The sequence below is a fragment of the Anarhichas minor genome, unplaced genomic scaffold (genome assembly GCF_050575085.1).
Source record: "Anarhichas minor isolate MPS153535 unplaced genomic scaffold, ASM5057508v1 ptg000026l, whole genome shotgun sequence".
Taxonomy (NCBI): domain Eukaryota; kingdom Metazoa; phylum Chordata; class Actinopteri; order Perciformes; family Anarhichadidae; genus Anarhichas; species Anarhichas minor.
The window spans coordinates 13,202,800-13,217,740 of NW_027466472.1; the positions used below are offsets into that span (position 1 = coordinate 13,202,800).

General features: G+C 42.0%; 1 protein-coding gene across 1 annotated transcript in view; it reads left to right on the forward strand.

Annotated features, from left to right (window-relative positions):
* The first annotated feature begins 794 nt into the window (after positions 1-794).
* esamb (endothelial cell adhesion molecule b) overlaps positions 795-14,941 on the forward strand; it is a 34,269-nt gene continuing 20,122 nt past the window's right edge. Inside the window, exon 1 of the mRNA XM_076100077.1 lies at positions 795-1,156. Coding sequence (XP_075956192.1) covers positions 1,102-1,156 — 55 coding nt within the window. The 5' untranslated portion in view covers positions 795-1,101. The remainder of the gene's footprint in view (positions 1,157-14,941) is intronic.

Sequence of the window (14,941 nt, forward strand, 5' to 3'; positions counted from 1 at the left end):
CTCCAGCGACGGTAAAGTTGTTTTAGTGTTTTTGGTGCTTTTTCACATTGTAAAGCTAACTTTAAATCTGCAAACACATAGTTGAGAGAGGAAACACAACAATGTAACCTGTTGCCTATTTTTTCATTTTAGTGGTGATTTGTTGCCCCTATCCACCAGTGTATTTTCTTTAAGTAATACCAAAGTACTGTCAGCTCCAGAACAATAAATATAATACAAGTACAATTTACACTATCCACTCTTTACAGCACCCACATGTATCAGTGTTTAGCACACAACTAGTTTACAAAAGGTGAGAGGAAACAGGACAGCAACCAACAAAAGTATGATTGTCCTCATGTCATCTAAACAAGTCTTTTTTTCCAGTATTTTCTTAAGGAAATTAAGAAATGAAAAAGAGTGAGTTTTGTACTCACATCATTTACTGTATAAAAAGACAAGACCGATCACAGAAACAATGCAAACTTGAATGAATTGAATGAACATGTTTGTCAATAATAATTGTCGTAAAATAGTGAAGAAATAAAAATAAAAATCTGTAATAGTACTATAGTACAGATTTGTTTTGGCAGAACCACTCCCACTGTCAATAGCATGCTGTCATTTTTCGGACTCTGCCTGTTAATCGCGTTAACCGTTCACCTGCCTATTGAAGGACATTTATTTGTGCAGTCGAGGTTTTCGCTGCCAGGGGGCGTCACAGAGCAGCTCACGCGGGTCGATAAGCCCCTACAGTTCACTGCGAGAGCAGCACGAGAGAGGAAGCGACACGTACTCAAGCTGCAGAAAGTGAAGCAGGTTGGTGACTAAACATAGACGAGGACGGAAAAAAAGACCTGAATGCTCCCTGAGGTTTGTGGAGTGAAGGCGAGTGGAGCTGCCGGCGCGCGCTGGGATGTCAGCCGCTGTCTGTCTGCGTGATGGGGAGAGGAGAGGAAGCTTCACTTGCACACGTTGCCGCCGCGCCGGTTTAACTGCGGACAGTTAATTGCACACCCGAAAGACAATTAAGCCCGTGGTTAGAGGAGCAAAGAGGTGTGATCGGTGTCAACTTTTAAAGGAGCTCCCGTGTGCGCTGGAGCAGCCGGTGGATGTTGCGCCATGGAGATAAAGACAAGACTTCGAGCCACGCTGATGTTACTATGGATGTTTCCAGGTAAGCTAATTAGGCCGCGCGCTGCAGGTGCTGCTCCAGGTGGCAGCCCGCGAGCGTAGTTGGAGTGCGGTGGCCGTTTTTTGGTATCATGGAAAGTGGGTTTCGAACCATATTTACACGGGAAAAGTCAAGAAAAGCAACACAATTTCTCTTTTAACCAACTTAGTCAATTTAAGAACAAGCTGGTGTGCGTTTTAAGGGTTCATTTCGATGAATTAAGTCGGTTATGTAAGACACACTACAATAAGTGGCCTACTCCATGTACTGTAGCTATATGACCTTTAACAGTGTATTCAAATGCATTGCTCAGATTCATATTATTGGCAGTAGGAGCAGATTAGTCTGTCAATGTGTCAATCTGAAAAGCTCCTCCTCCTCATCCTTTCTTCATCCAGCGAAATGTTGAATTTAAATGCAGGAACAAGCACGCTGACAATTCATGAAATATGTAACTTTATATTGCCGTGGCTGCTGCTACTGCTCTTGGATCTTACCGGTCTCCTTTTAAGCACACAGCAGAGTACTCTTCTTAAGAGGGCATAATGTTGTTGCATGGTTGAATGCCCTGACATATATTTCAAGGAAGTGTTGTTAGCTTTTTCTTTTTTTTTATGGTTATTGCCCCTTGTGAGGTTGGAAATGACATAAAAGCATGGATCTACCTGAAAGAGTCGTTTAAAATAATTCTGGACATCCCAGCAGTCACATTTTGGGTCATGCAGGTTCAAAGCATCCTGTATTGACTTTTTCTTTTTATGTTTGGCTTTAAATTCTTTGATAAACTGATGACACATTGAATTACTCATTAATAACGCCACAAATCGACACCAAATGTTAAAGAAAATAGACAAACCAAATGTTCTGGAAGCGTTTCGTCAACTTAAACGTCTGTTTGGACTGGAAGCATTTCAGTTCGGAGCCAAAACTAAGAGCCAGCTGGAAGCTATTACTTTACATAATCTCAGACAAACACAAACAATATTGACGAGATGCATTAAATACTCTAAATTTCTCTCTTTCTTATCAACTCATTCTGCATCATTCAGAACTCAAAGATTTGGATTGAGGCTCTTCTGAATTGGCCAATCCTGCTTCTGTAAACCGTGCTGCTGCATCTTTTCCGACCCGATGCTGGCTTCCCTCTAGTGTGGAAATTAGAGATTGTTACAGCTGACGTCTTTTATGTCAGGATTTGTTTGGTTCAAACTCAGGTTTCACTGAGGAGCAGCATTGGAAAGGACAGAGAGGGGACATTATGTCCATCTATAACTCACTTTTGAGTGCTGAAAATACTTGTATGAAAAAAAAAGTTGTGTATGATGACCTTTAACAATGCAGAAGACACCTGACTTACAATCCGCATTGTTCTTATGGGCTTCTGCATGGAAACCACTGTGGTGTGACATCACATTAGCCATCCTTTGATGCGGTGCAACTGCTAAATGGAATGAAACAAATGAATGAACTCATTTTTTTTTTGCGGCTTCACTTGCTTCCTGTTCTGTTCTGTTCGAATGGATATTTTTAAATTTGCATGATTTCTTTTCACATTTCTGACAACAGCTAAGCCTGTTGGAAAAAAACAAAAACAAAACAATCCTGCCTGTCAGAATCGTCATAATTAGCAAACCAAAGAGACTTGCAGCACAAAACCGTGAACGCACGACCGACTTGAGCAACGTAGACCCAGCTGGAATTGATGGAACAGAGCAGCTCACTGGCTTTCCACAACAAGACCCGTAGCTAATTGGCTAGTGAACGCTAAAATAAATCCGTGAAATACTCGGCTGCCTGCAGGAGATGGATGCTTAACGTTTTATAACTGACTGTTATAAGTCACATTCTAGTTGTACCACACAAACACATTACTGCTGCCGATCAGATAGCCAAAATGTGCCTGAGGACAGTGACAAGGTGATTTGGCTCCGAGCAGTCTGAATGTGGAATTAGTTTATGGCAACCCCCCCCCCCCCCCCACCACACACACACACACACACACACACACACACACACACACACACACTCTCTTGTAAAAATGGCTTTCTCTTTTGGCCGGGTTGTTAAAATGCTGTCATGTCCTCTGCTGATTGTGTTCAGTGACGGCTGGTTTGTAATGAGACGGTGGCCACTAGGCTCCGGTGTAAGCTGATGTTTGCGAGCCGGCTATATCCCCTTTTTTTTCACAGAATAACTCAACAGAGCTTAGGGTAATTCTGATTACAGCGTGATTAACTAAACAAGAAATTGTTCGGCCGTCATCCGTCGTTGGAACAAACAGCGTTCCCGGCAGAGGGCTGCATGAGAATGAACTATTGGTGCAAAGCTTCCCTTTGGCCGGCAATCAAGAGTCTCAGACATGTAGAGATGTGGAAGATCTCTGGAGGAGCACATGTCGGAGTGTTTGCTCTTCTAGATACCAACGTTCGTGTGTAATAGCGGGTCAATAGTCATTTTTGGAAGGAGCTTTAGTAAACTAAGTAACTAGTTTTTATGCTTGACAAATAAATCTTTTCACAAGGTCCCGTGACTTGAGTGAACCTTCCAGAATTTTCCTCATCAGATAGAGTTTTCTCAGTCGTCATAGAAATGGTTTTGTTATTTATGTAATCCAGGTATGGAATGTTGCTCATTTTAATATTAATGAGGATTAACAAAGGTGGTCAAAAAAGGTCTAGTCAGTAAAGAGGTGACAGGAAAAGATGGGAGAGAGACAGAGTGAACGGCCCTCAGCACGTGTTGGCGATTCATTGCTCTTCAAATAGGCTGGTGGTACCTTTCCTTTTAAAAAAGACAAATCTGCAGCTTTACTTTGAAGGAGCACGTTGATTATAGGAGCGAAACATTTACTGGGGAAAAGCCTGCTCCAGTTTAAAAACACCACACAGACATGTAATGCATATGTGAGTCACGACAGGGGGGGCAGTGATTTGTATCAGGACCCCCCTGGACCCCCCTGGTGGTGCCACTGAATGACACCAGTGTTCATTTTCACACCTGATAGGGGAAAAGGTGCTGTTTATTTCTTCACACACAAACACTTTGGTGATCTCGTTTCCTCGTCACCGGAACAATCTGCCGCTGAGAAAACATCCCGACGACTCTGTACATTGTGTGAGTCACTTTATTTATCTTCTCTGACTCAAACTGGTAAATTGCCACCAGTTTCCGGAGCGGTTACATTTGTTAGACTTTACTCGGTGTGTGGGAGCCTAATTGATCCGGTCCTGTGTGTGTGTGTGTGTGTCACAAACACACCGAGAGACCCCTGCAGAGGGCACAGAGGCAGAAAGAGCCGGTGCAGCCTATTAAGGCTTTCTCTTATGTAAAACCAGGTCAAATTAATTGGCTCATGCTCGCCACACTCGCTGAAAAAGTATTTGTTTCTACACACAATAGCTGCTGCACGTTCAACTTTATTCACCCAGTGACAGCTACAGTAGTGGAGGTTGACAGGCGTTGATTGGAGCTTTGCGTGCCGGCTTATTGAGCTTACGTGTCTTTGAGGCAGGTGATTAAAACAATCTGAATGTGCGGAGTTAACTTTGATGGATGTGCGACCATGTTGACACTGATATTTACAGTCGGTTGTATAAACTCCTGAGGTTTATTAGAGGGACAAGATTTCCCATTGTCCTGCATTTCCCATCGTGATTACAGTAAAAAATAAATTTATGTTCCTATTACGTTTGTATCAGCAGGTTGTGCTTTCTTTGCTGTTATGAAGGTAAAATAATTTTGCACATTTTAGCTGATGCAAATGGAATGAACCGTCCATGTTTCGCCCACATCAGACGCACCGAGTCATCAGCATTTTTCTTGCTGAATGGCTTGCTTTGATGTTTGCCACTGTGCTGCATTAGTCATTTGCTACACACACACATACACACACACACATCACTCTATAACAGTCCAATAATACTCTCTCCAGAAGACGAGGCATCATTTGTGAAAAATCTTTGTAAAAAAGTTCTTTAACAGAGCAGGAGAGTTATCAATTCTGCCAATTAGCCAGTCTCAAGCATGATATCGAGGCAAGGCAAGTTTATTTGTATAGCACATTTCAACAACAAGGCAATTCAAAGTGCTTCACATAAAACCATTCAAAACATCAAAACGTAAGGCAAAAGAAAAGGAGATTTAAAAACAATTAAGAACATTGATTGAAACATTAAAAACAGTCATTAAAACACTAAAAAGCAGTGTAAGAAATAAATACAGTAGTATAGTAAAATGCAGAAATTGATTAATATCCTTGAATCTGGTTCAATTAAAGGCAGCAGCAAACATAAAAGTCTTCAATCTTGATTTAAAGGAGCGGAGGGTCTCAAGATAAGGCTGGTGAGTTTACAGACAACCATTCACACCCACGGGCAATTAAGAGTGGCCATTGACCTAACCTGCATCTGTTTGTGGGAGGACAGGAAACCCACGCAGGCACCAGGAGAACGTGCAAAACTCCACCTGTTGTCTGTAGCAACAGTAATATCTCATCTGCAGGAGAAATGGATTGGAGGAAGCAAAGACGTCCAGATGGTAAAGGCCGTCTCTTGTCAAATACATCGAAAATGTGACAGGAAGTGAAAATAAATTGTTTAAACACACACTTACGGACATCTTTTAATACTGAGTATGAAAGCAATCAAGTTGATTTAGACATGCGTACATCCAGCAGCAGCAGCAGTTACCAAGGGAAACCCACGTAGCACCTGCTGAGTACTGAAATTACGTTTTAACTGTTGATTTCATGCCGAGTTAATGTTTCATGCTTATCATATGGTTGGTTTGTCTCCAGTGAGGCGTTCAACTGGTGAGCAATCAGCTCTTCTCAAGTTTTACATTAACACTCAGATGTTAACGTTTTATTTTCAGCAGTCCAGAGTGTTTCTCTGAGTGTGATGTCGGCATATTTAGATACTCCGTCAGTGTTTAAGGGAAAATATATCGTCACAGACACGCAAGAGATGGATCCTCTCAGCAGGAATCATTAGTAAACATAGAGCTGCAAAATGTACTTCAATTGTGGTTTGTATGACTATCAAGCACACTTTGTATTGACTTTATATTCTGTTAATTTAGTTGATTAAATCCGTCTTAAAGCCTACCTGCAGGTTGCGGTATAATTAACCTTAAACATCCAAGCTGCTGGTGCTGCAGCCTGACAGGTGAGCGTCTCCTCTTGTCACCTCTCCACCCACGCTCCATCTTCATGTGGCTAATGATGTGTCCGCCGGTGACCAGTCCGGTTTGTCTATCTGGACACTTTTTTAAAATCTTCCCACTCAGCCAGTTGGACCGTCGTTTGGCTCTTTAGTCGCACAGTGTCTGAGTCACAAGCAGTCCGTAAAAAAGGAAAAAGCCTCCAAAGGAAGTGTGTTTGCGTCTGCTAGCCATAGGTTGATGTCCCCGTTGATCCGAGTCCATAAATAATGCAGCGGAGGAGTCATTTACACCCCAGGCGTGGGCGCGGGTCTTGATGATTTAGACGAGGTGCACCCTGGGAAAATGGCACCCACTAATGAGGTGCTGTCCCTCTTTAAATGAGACCGTTGCTCTGGGTAGAAACCTGTGTGTGAACTGCAGAGACCAGGCATACAAACGCACAATGCAAGGCCACTAACTACCGTCTCCAGCGACATTTGATTGGCCGAGGGACATTTATCTTGCGGTTTGAGACAAAGACGTCCTATTAATGCTGGTGAAAGCAGTGTTACGCTGCTGGAATTCATTTTCAGACGACTCATCACAATGAATCAGTTCTTCTAACTGAAAAGCAGCGTCGATTGTAATTGCGAGAGGTTGCTACACTCTGTGTTTCATCAGCATTTTAAAATGTTTGTTTTTATCCAAAGAGGAAGATCGATTTTCAGGGGTAAAATGCGTGAAAACTGCTGGCCTGTAAAGAAAAAAACTCCCTTTTATTCTTTTGACTTTGTAGTGCAGGTAGGAACTGGTGGCAGCAGATGAGTTTTCCTCTCAGATGCTGGAGGATTAGGGTCCTGTTTGGCTATTACAGTGAAGCAAAAGGGGATGTCACAGGGTTGGATGGGTTTTCTGCCATGCTGTATTCCTGACGGGTTAGTTTTAAAATGCTAGGTGATAGCCCTGTGAAGCTGGTGGGGTTTGTGAAAGGACCGAATTGGAGCTGCAGAGATGAGAGATTAATATTCGTAGAGGAGTGAGAAGCATCCTCGGTCCTTTCTCTTGTTGCTCGACCGTCTCGCCAGATTGGGGTGGGGGGGGTTGTGGCCAGATTAATGCTGTCATCTGGTTTGAGGTGTAACCTGGCCTCACAGGCTTCAGGCGTGGTCGGTTGAGGCTAAAGAAGGTCCCTCGGTTCGATCCTGCGGTGGCGAGGCAACACACCCTCCTCGCAGATTAAAACCGTGCCTCTGTAATGTTACAGCTTGCCCTTTAATTTACTTTTATGAAACAGTTTTCCTTAATATCGTGTGCCCTGAAAATGAGAAGATTTCCTCCTTCCTTCCTTCCTTCCAGGCATCCTTAATGCACCTTGAATAAACTGTATATAATCTCAAAATCATATCGCATTGTTATCCATGTCAGTGTCGGTTGGTTCACTGCTTTGGTTTGGACTGACATGTATCAACAATTATTGAATATCATTTTGTTTAGACATTCGTGTTCCCCAGAGGAAGAATCCTAGATGAAATATCTGAATATCTATTGGATGGATTGCCATAAAATTTGCTGAAGACATTCAGGGTCCCTAGGAGATGGATTTTAATGACTTTATCTTTGGCACCAAAATGACGTGGTCCTCAGGGGATGAATTGCTAGCATTGTCATTATGAGCATGCCTGGCTGTAGACACAATTTAACTTAATTTAGCGAGAATAAAATGAATTCTTGCTAGCAACCAGTAGAATGAGCTGTGAAAGTTAACATTAGAAAGCTATAGCACTCTAGCATTGTGGCTAGTGGTGGAACGGTGAACAAAAGTCACGGTTTGGTGTCGAGGTGTGAATCTCTGGCACCTCACGATTTTGATTCAGATTCCGAGGGCTACGATGCGATTATAAAACGATTATCGAGTCTTCTTGATGCATCAAATATATACATGATTTCTATTCTCACATCTGTTATTTTAAAAACACTGCACATTTGTAATGATTTGTAATTAATAAACAGATTAATTAACTTCCATTATCTTTTATTAATTCGATATCAATAACAAATAGAAGAGATGTGTTAAAGGAGGGTAACGTTTCCAAGCACTGCAAAGAGAACTAACAGGAGAATAAATAACACCGGGCCTGTAGCAGCATCCTCGTAGTAAAAACACATCATTTAGTATGTTCTGAGCTGCCCTCATTTACAAATAAATAATACAGACGTCTCTTCAAACAAACCCCCTTGTTATAGGAGAGAATTGCGATGCATCTAAGAATCAATCCCCCCCCCCCCAACACACACACACACACACACACACACACACACCCCTACTTTAGTGTACATTGGTTTTGGGGTCACGGTTCGATTTGCTTTTGGCACAGCAGGAAAAAACTAAAATAATAGCTAACGTACACATTTGGAGGATGCCGTTGCACATTAAGTGTTTGAAGTGTATCAGTAGAACGGCACACAGTGTGCACACATTGAGCTTGACTTATCAGGCTAACTGGTGCGCTGCCAAAACGGTCAACTTAGTTGACATTTGCATCACTGTCATTCATGTTTTCATACATTTTGAGCAACATTTCAAGATTTCTTTCTGCTTTTTTTTTTTTTTTTTTTTTTTTAAGCCCAGTCACAGAGCAGGGAGGTGACACGGTAAAGAGCACCGATTGTTTCTTTAGAACAGGTAGAACCTTATAGAACCAAGTTAGAGAATGACTTTGGAGATAGAACATTCCCTTATTTCATTTTAGGGCCATTAATGCATAAAAGTCCAAACAAACCTACACGAAACGTTAATAAGCCGTTAAAGGTGAATGTGGCATAAAGACTTAATGTGCTGCTGGACATCATGTGGTCACCATTTGTGTACAGCCTACATCAAACCCTCAGGCGGTGGCCTTTGTGCTTTCTCTAAATCCCCTCGCTTCCTTTTTTTCAGCCCTCAAGTGTTTATTGCAGCTGTAACATCAATTTACTTCGCGGCTCATATTTTCACTCTATTTTGGCCCCTCTGGTGGCGAGGCGATTGCCATTAGAATTAATACCTTTGGGGATGTTGACGCTCAAAATAGAAAGAACCTACCGAGCAGAACACGAGGCCGACCTGTGTTTTATGAACTCGGTGATGTGTCAAACGCTGGAATAATTGGCTCTTTGGGATGACTGAGGAGAGTAAGGACAGAGGTGAAACAGGTGGCTCCTGTTTCTAAGCCGCTCCAGATGTCATTAGTGTGACCAGGGAGGGTTCTCCTCCGCATCATTCCCAATGTTAAACGACTGGAGTCCTGTCCATGTGAGAACCATATTAGTTTATAAAGGATACATTTACTTTTTCTTGATTTAATGATCAACAGAACTATATTACACGACAACATTCAGTACAGATGATGAAAACACACAGAGGCTGCTGCATTTAATAAGAAAAGGGTTTTTGCGTTTTGCATCAAACAGTGTTTTCTACATGGAACTCTAGTTTACAGATTATGTGGGAGTTCAGTGAGATGTAGTCTCATCCTGCGACTGTTATTCATGTCGTCACTAACACACTTTCTTTGCCTGGGGTGTCCTTGATTCACGCTTTTCCCAAAATACATGTGCAGCAGTCGTCCTACTTCCTGCAGCGAGAATTGTTTGAGAGAGATGTTTTTGTTTGAGGAGTTAGATTTTTTTTTTTTTTTTTTTATCAGTTGGTCACTTACATCAACTACCCAGAATCACTGTGGTGGAAAATAATCTTTTTAACCTCCCGGTGAGAAATAATCGAGATGAGAAAACTCTTAAAATATAAAAAACATATTTATTGAACAGACACTAATAATAATGCAGCTGAATGGATGGAGCTCTTTCCCCCCCACGGATGGTTCGGAGGTCTAACCACAAACAAAACAGAGTATATATATATATATGCGCGTTATCTCGTCTCCTCCCCCTCGCAGATGTCGTCCTCCGTCTGCAGCTGCACCCACCAACGTTCCCAGCCTTTTCGTGGGAAGAGGGTTAAGATTATATGCAGGTTTAGTGATACAAGTTATAAGAACGGTATGATACATTTCTCCAACAGCATACACATGCACATTAGGCACCAGTACAACCAGTGCATTTCTAACACTGTCTTTAATGGTATCCATGTGGTCTTCATGAATGATTTTAGAGGACTTTATTTTAGGACTATTTTATTTCCTAATGACATTTTTGTTTTGTTTGACATTCAAGCTTTATTCAATATCAATGGAAAAGCTATTCCATTAAGGATAACTCAGAAGTGGTTTAGTCACCATTAGCGTACAACAGACCGAACATAAACACGTCGCGCTGTTTTCACAAACACGGCTCCATTTAAACTCCATTACAGTCTTCGGCACCAAGTACATATAAACGTCTGACTGAATCATTTGAGAGTGTATTAACGGACAATTTGCTCACACAGTCAATGTGTGGCAAAGCTGTTTGAATCATCAGTTTTATAAACCACCCTGAAATAGTCACACGTGTGCTGAAAACAGCCTTTTTTTTTAAAATAATGTCATATTTAGCAATCCTGAAATGAAATGAACCAAAAACATGAACTGCTTTGTGAAGCACCTTCCTGTATCTGTGTCAGCAGGCAGTCATGCTTTGAGTTCCATATATTAAGGTCTGTAGAGCGAGTCTAGCCTCATAGAGGTTTTTTTGCAGGAGTGGAATTTGCTCATTTCTATTTCCAGCCCAGAGATCGGTTGGTCCTCTAAATTGATCTGGCGAACACAGCTGCTTCTAAGAAACCTGCTCACACCTGATAAGCCCAGTAACCATGGCACCTTTTACCAGCAGAGCTCAGACTTCAAATGGGCTTCATTTCAGGAGGAAGTCCTAAACTTTCTCTGGTATCAAGAAATACAGAATCATCTCAGAAACCTGTGAGGAGGCGAAATGACGGCCCTGAAAACTGCACCTACGGAGTACATTGTCTTCAGCCCGTCTTTACTCTGCAGTCAAGATATTGAAAGTCCACACATGTCTAGTTTCAGAGTATTGAGGAATACATACCTTGACAACTGTTCCACCAGCAGCATAGTTTCCAGCCATCTAATTACGGAGCATGTGACGGCCGTCAGAGGATGATTGTGGATGAGAAGGTCGCCGACACTGACGTCTCTCAGCAGAGCTACTGATGTTTTCAAAGGACCAGGCGGTGTACTAAGTATGTTTACCAAGTATAGATTGTGAACATGTAATAGATCTTCGCTGTGCCCCTTTAGTCTGGAGTAAAATCTCCAACAAATAAAGTGAGATTCTTAAGTATCTTAAGCGTGTAAGAGATTACAAGATCAGAAGAACTCCGTCAAAGCTTTCAAAAAGTCTTATGTATTTGGAGTCTGTGAAGTCGTATGGAATGGAAACGACAAATAATCCATCCATCCATGGCCAGCAATGAAAGCACCATTAATTGGTAATCCACCAAATCAACTTTAATTAAAGATTGAGTTAATGTTCGAGCAAATAATTTCCAAATACTACATTAACTCTACTTTGAGCTCTGATTTTGGTCTCCACCGACTCCTGAGAAATGCTGCATTCTGGTCAGACGTAAACATCTTTTAACGGCTTAAAAGAATAAAGTTGCTGCAAATAACTTTATCACGGCAAGAAATAGCTCTTTATGCTTTTTAAAATTACCAGTGCTCCATTTTCATATTGCAGCAAGTCAGTTTGTGATTAATCAATGATTCAGACTAAAACACCGCCTGGTTTTTGTAGCATTTAAGACACTATTCCATTATTTATGTGTTCTCCTCCGCGCTGAAACGGACTAATTACCCAAAAGAAGGACAAAGTCCGGACAGACACCCTGCTGGAGTCTTAAGTAGAATCCTGGCAACGGCCGCCGTGCATTTAGATCTTCTAATCAGTGCACTCTTGTGTCCTCGCTCATTTGAAATGAGAAAATGAGCGAAACTGCTGCAGTCCCACAAATCATAGAGCGACATGATTAAAGGACGTACGGCTTACCCAGCAGTACACTTCAGTGTTTTGTGCAATACTAGTGTTTTTTATTTTGAAAGCATAGATCGAAGAGTCAAGTAAAATGCAAAAAAATATAAGTTTTTGAAAAGCTACGCTGTGGAATCAATTTACAAGTTTCTGCCCTTCTATGGCTGTGTGTCTTTAAAATCAGTTGACTCCTGTTTAAACTTGGCTGGCATTGCTTGTTGTCAGGTTAGGCTTTCTGTACTCAAAGCGTATATATAAAAAAGGGAATCCTTCTATCAGTTCCTGGTGTATTTATACTTCTTCTGAGAGAGCTGGTGGGTGACGGGACAGCAGCTGTGTACCAACACTTAGACCTAATTGGTTTAGCTGAAGGCAGCGACGATGGTTTGTGCCCTCAGCAGCAGGCCTCTCTCCCTTCTCTGCAATGGCTTAAAAACAAAGGTGAGACGGGCCGTTTTCACCGCGTTAATGTTTCACAGCTCAGGCCTGAGAGCCAAACCAGATGCAACCTAATATGTGGGAGTTGATAAAAGTCTCTCTTTGGGTCCCTTTTAACCAGCACATGCTGCGTTTTGATCATGCATACTGTATAAGCTGGAGCACAATCCAAAAGCCTCTTAACATTTATGCTCTTTATGTTTTTGTGTAAAAATAAAGAGACACAACCCAAATATCTGAAACCGCAAACCAGTTGCATTTGATTTTTCATATTTTGATTTTGCAATTACTGCTTTTTAAATTTTCATTTCAGTCATTTGATAACTGACAATATGAAACATGAATATAAAACTGACTTTTTATGGACTACTTGTAGACGCCGTTTAACTCTCCATTTCCCAAGTTACAGAACATTATTGATTCCACATAAATGAGTTCATTTGAGGTTTCAAACCAACAACACGGTATTATGCAGGGAAACATTGTGGTTTTACATGATAGTGATTTATTGCATTATTGAATAGTTTACATCCCTCATGACCAGACACACAGTCACCATGCCCATTACTACCAGGTCTGTCTACTACTGCATAATGCGATTGTCTCGTGAGTCGGAGCACAGTGGTCACATCACGATGTCTTCTTTGTGTGCGACTTTTGTCTATCCTGTCTCCCTCCCTGCTTAAGCCAGCTCGGGGCTGATAATAAGATTAGAGCGTAGAGAGAGGCGGCTTAGCGACCTGACCTAAGAAACGGTGATGGTTTTATCCGCGAGGCTGCCGCAGATGGACGCCACCGGGGAAAGGAGTTTCTGGAGCAGAGAGGTTGAAGGGCAACACGCGACAGAAATGTGCCTGTAACGTCACCGTGTGCCTGAACACGCCGGAGTACATTCGTCCTCACAGCTCTCGCTTGCATTTAAACAACGACTGTTGCACAAAATTATGTTTTTTATTTCGTCTGCACACAAACGCCCCCCGTTTACCTCTCCATCCATAATCGCCTCCTCCACAACAAACACGACTTTCGCCTCCATCAGTGGCCTCATCCATCCACACCGATCAATGCTCTGTTGAACTGTGGCAGAATTAAAGGCTTAACCCCTTACTGCCGACTAACAAGCAGAGATTTAGAGGAGCCTGTCGGATACGTATTGTGGAGTATTTGTTTACATGTAAAGTGTTTTTATAACCAGATAACACACTCCGAGTAGCCCCAACATGGTCCTGCACTTCATTTGATTTATGTGATCCGTGAAGATTAAACACACTAAATAAAAAGGACCCCAGAGCAACCTTGACAAGTGGATTTTAAAGTATTTCTAACTGCGGTCAAAGTGAGATTCATCTATCCAAAGATATTAATTAACACAAACGGAGGGCTAGAGGATTCACATATCATTTATATCACATAACGATGTCACGTTATCATTTCATTTATCAGCTCATTTTCGCGACACAGGAGCAGCGACACGTGTCCCTTGCTACCCGATGCATACGCCCTGCTGGGTCGGTGCCGCTCATGGGCAACTCTCCACAGCGATGAGTAAGAAGAGAGACGTCTCGCTCGTTAGCTACTTCCATCAACGGCTCCGGAAACAAATGGTGGCTGTGTCCGAAATCAATGAAGGAAGTAGCTGTTCTAGCACTGGTGTGGGATCTTCATGACATCAAATATTTCATCTTCAATATTGTGCCTCCTGCGATTTGAAAATTGCAGTCAGCCATCTTGGGATTTCAATAAAATGTCAATGAATTGTGCAGCCCTACTCGGTACTCAATAGTTTTCCATACTCTCTGTTGCTGACACATTTATTGAGGCAGCGTATCATATCTCAATAAAATGAAATACACTTCATATTGCTGCTGATCAGACCGGAGCGTTTCATTCATTTACCTAGTTTGTTTCCGGGCCTCCACAAGTCGGTAAGACACCAGCGTTGTATCTTATTGTGGAGAAAAGTAAAGTAGCTCAAGAGGATTACACCAAATATATCTCCTTCATGTGTCTCTGACCAGTCCACAGAGACGGCACACAGTCCGTCTCAGGGGAGCTGCTATCTAAAGCACTTTTACAAAAGCACAGTTAATAATGTATTCACAAGCAGACCCTCGAGAGGCCTTAAAAGCCTCCCTCGCTAACTCCATCATGTCGGGGTTTGGGAGCCATCAAATCCCTTTTCCACTTTTGATATAATCCATGTTGATTATAGCCCTCTCACCTCGGTTCCATTACTGC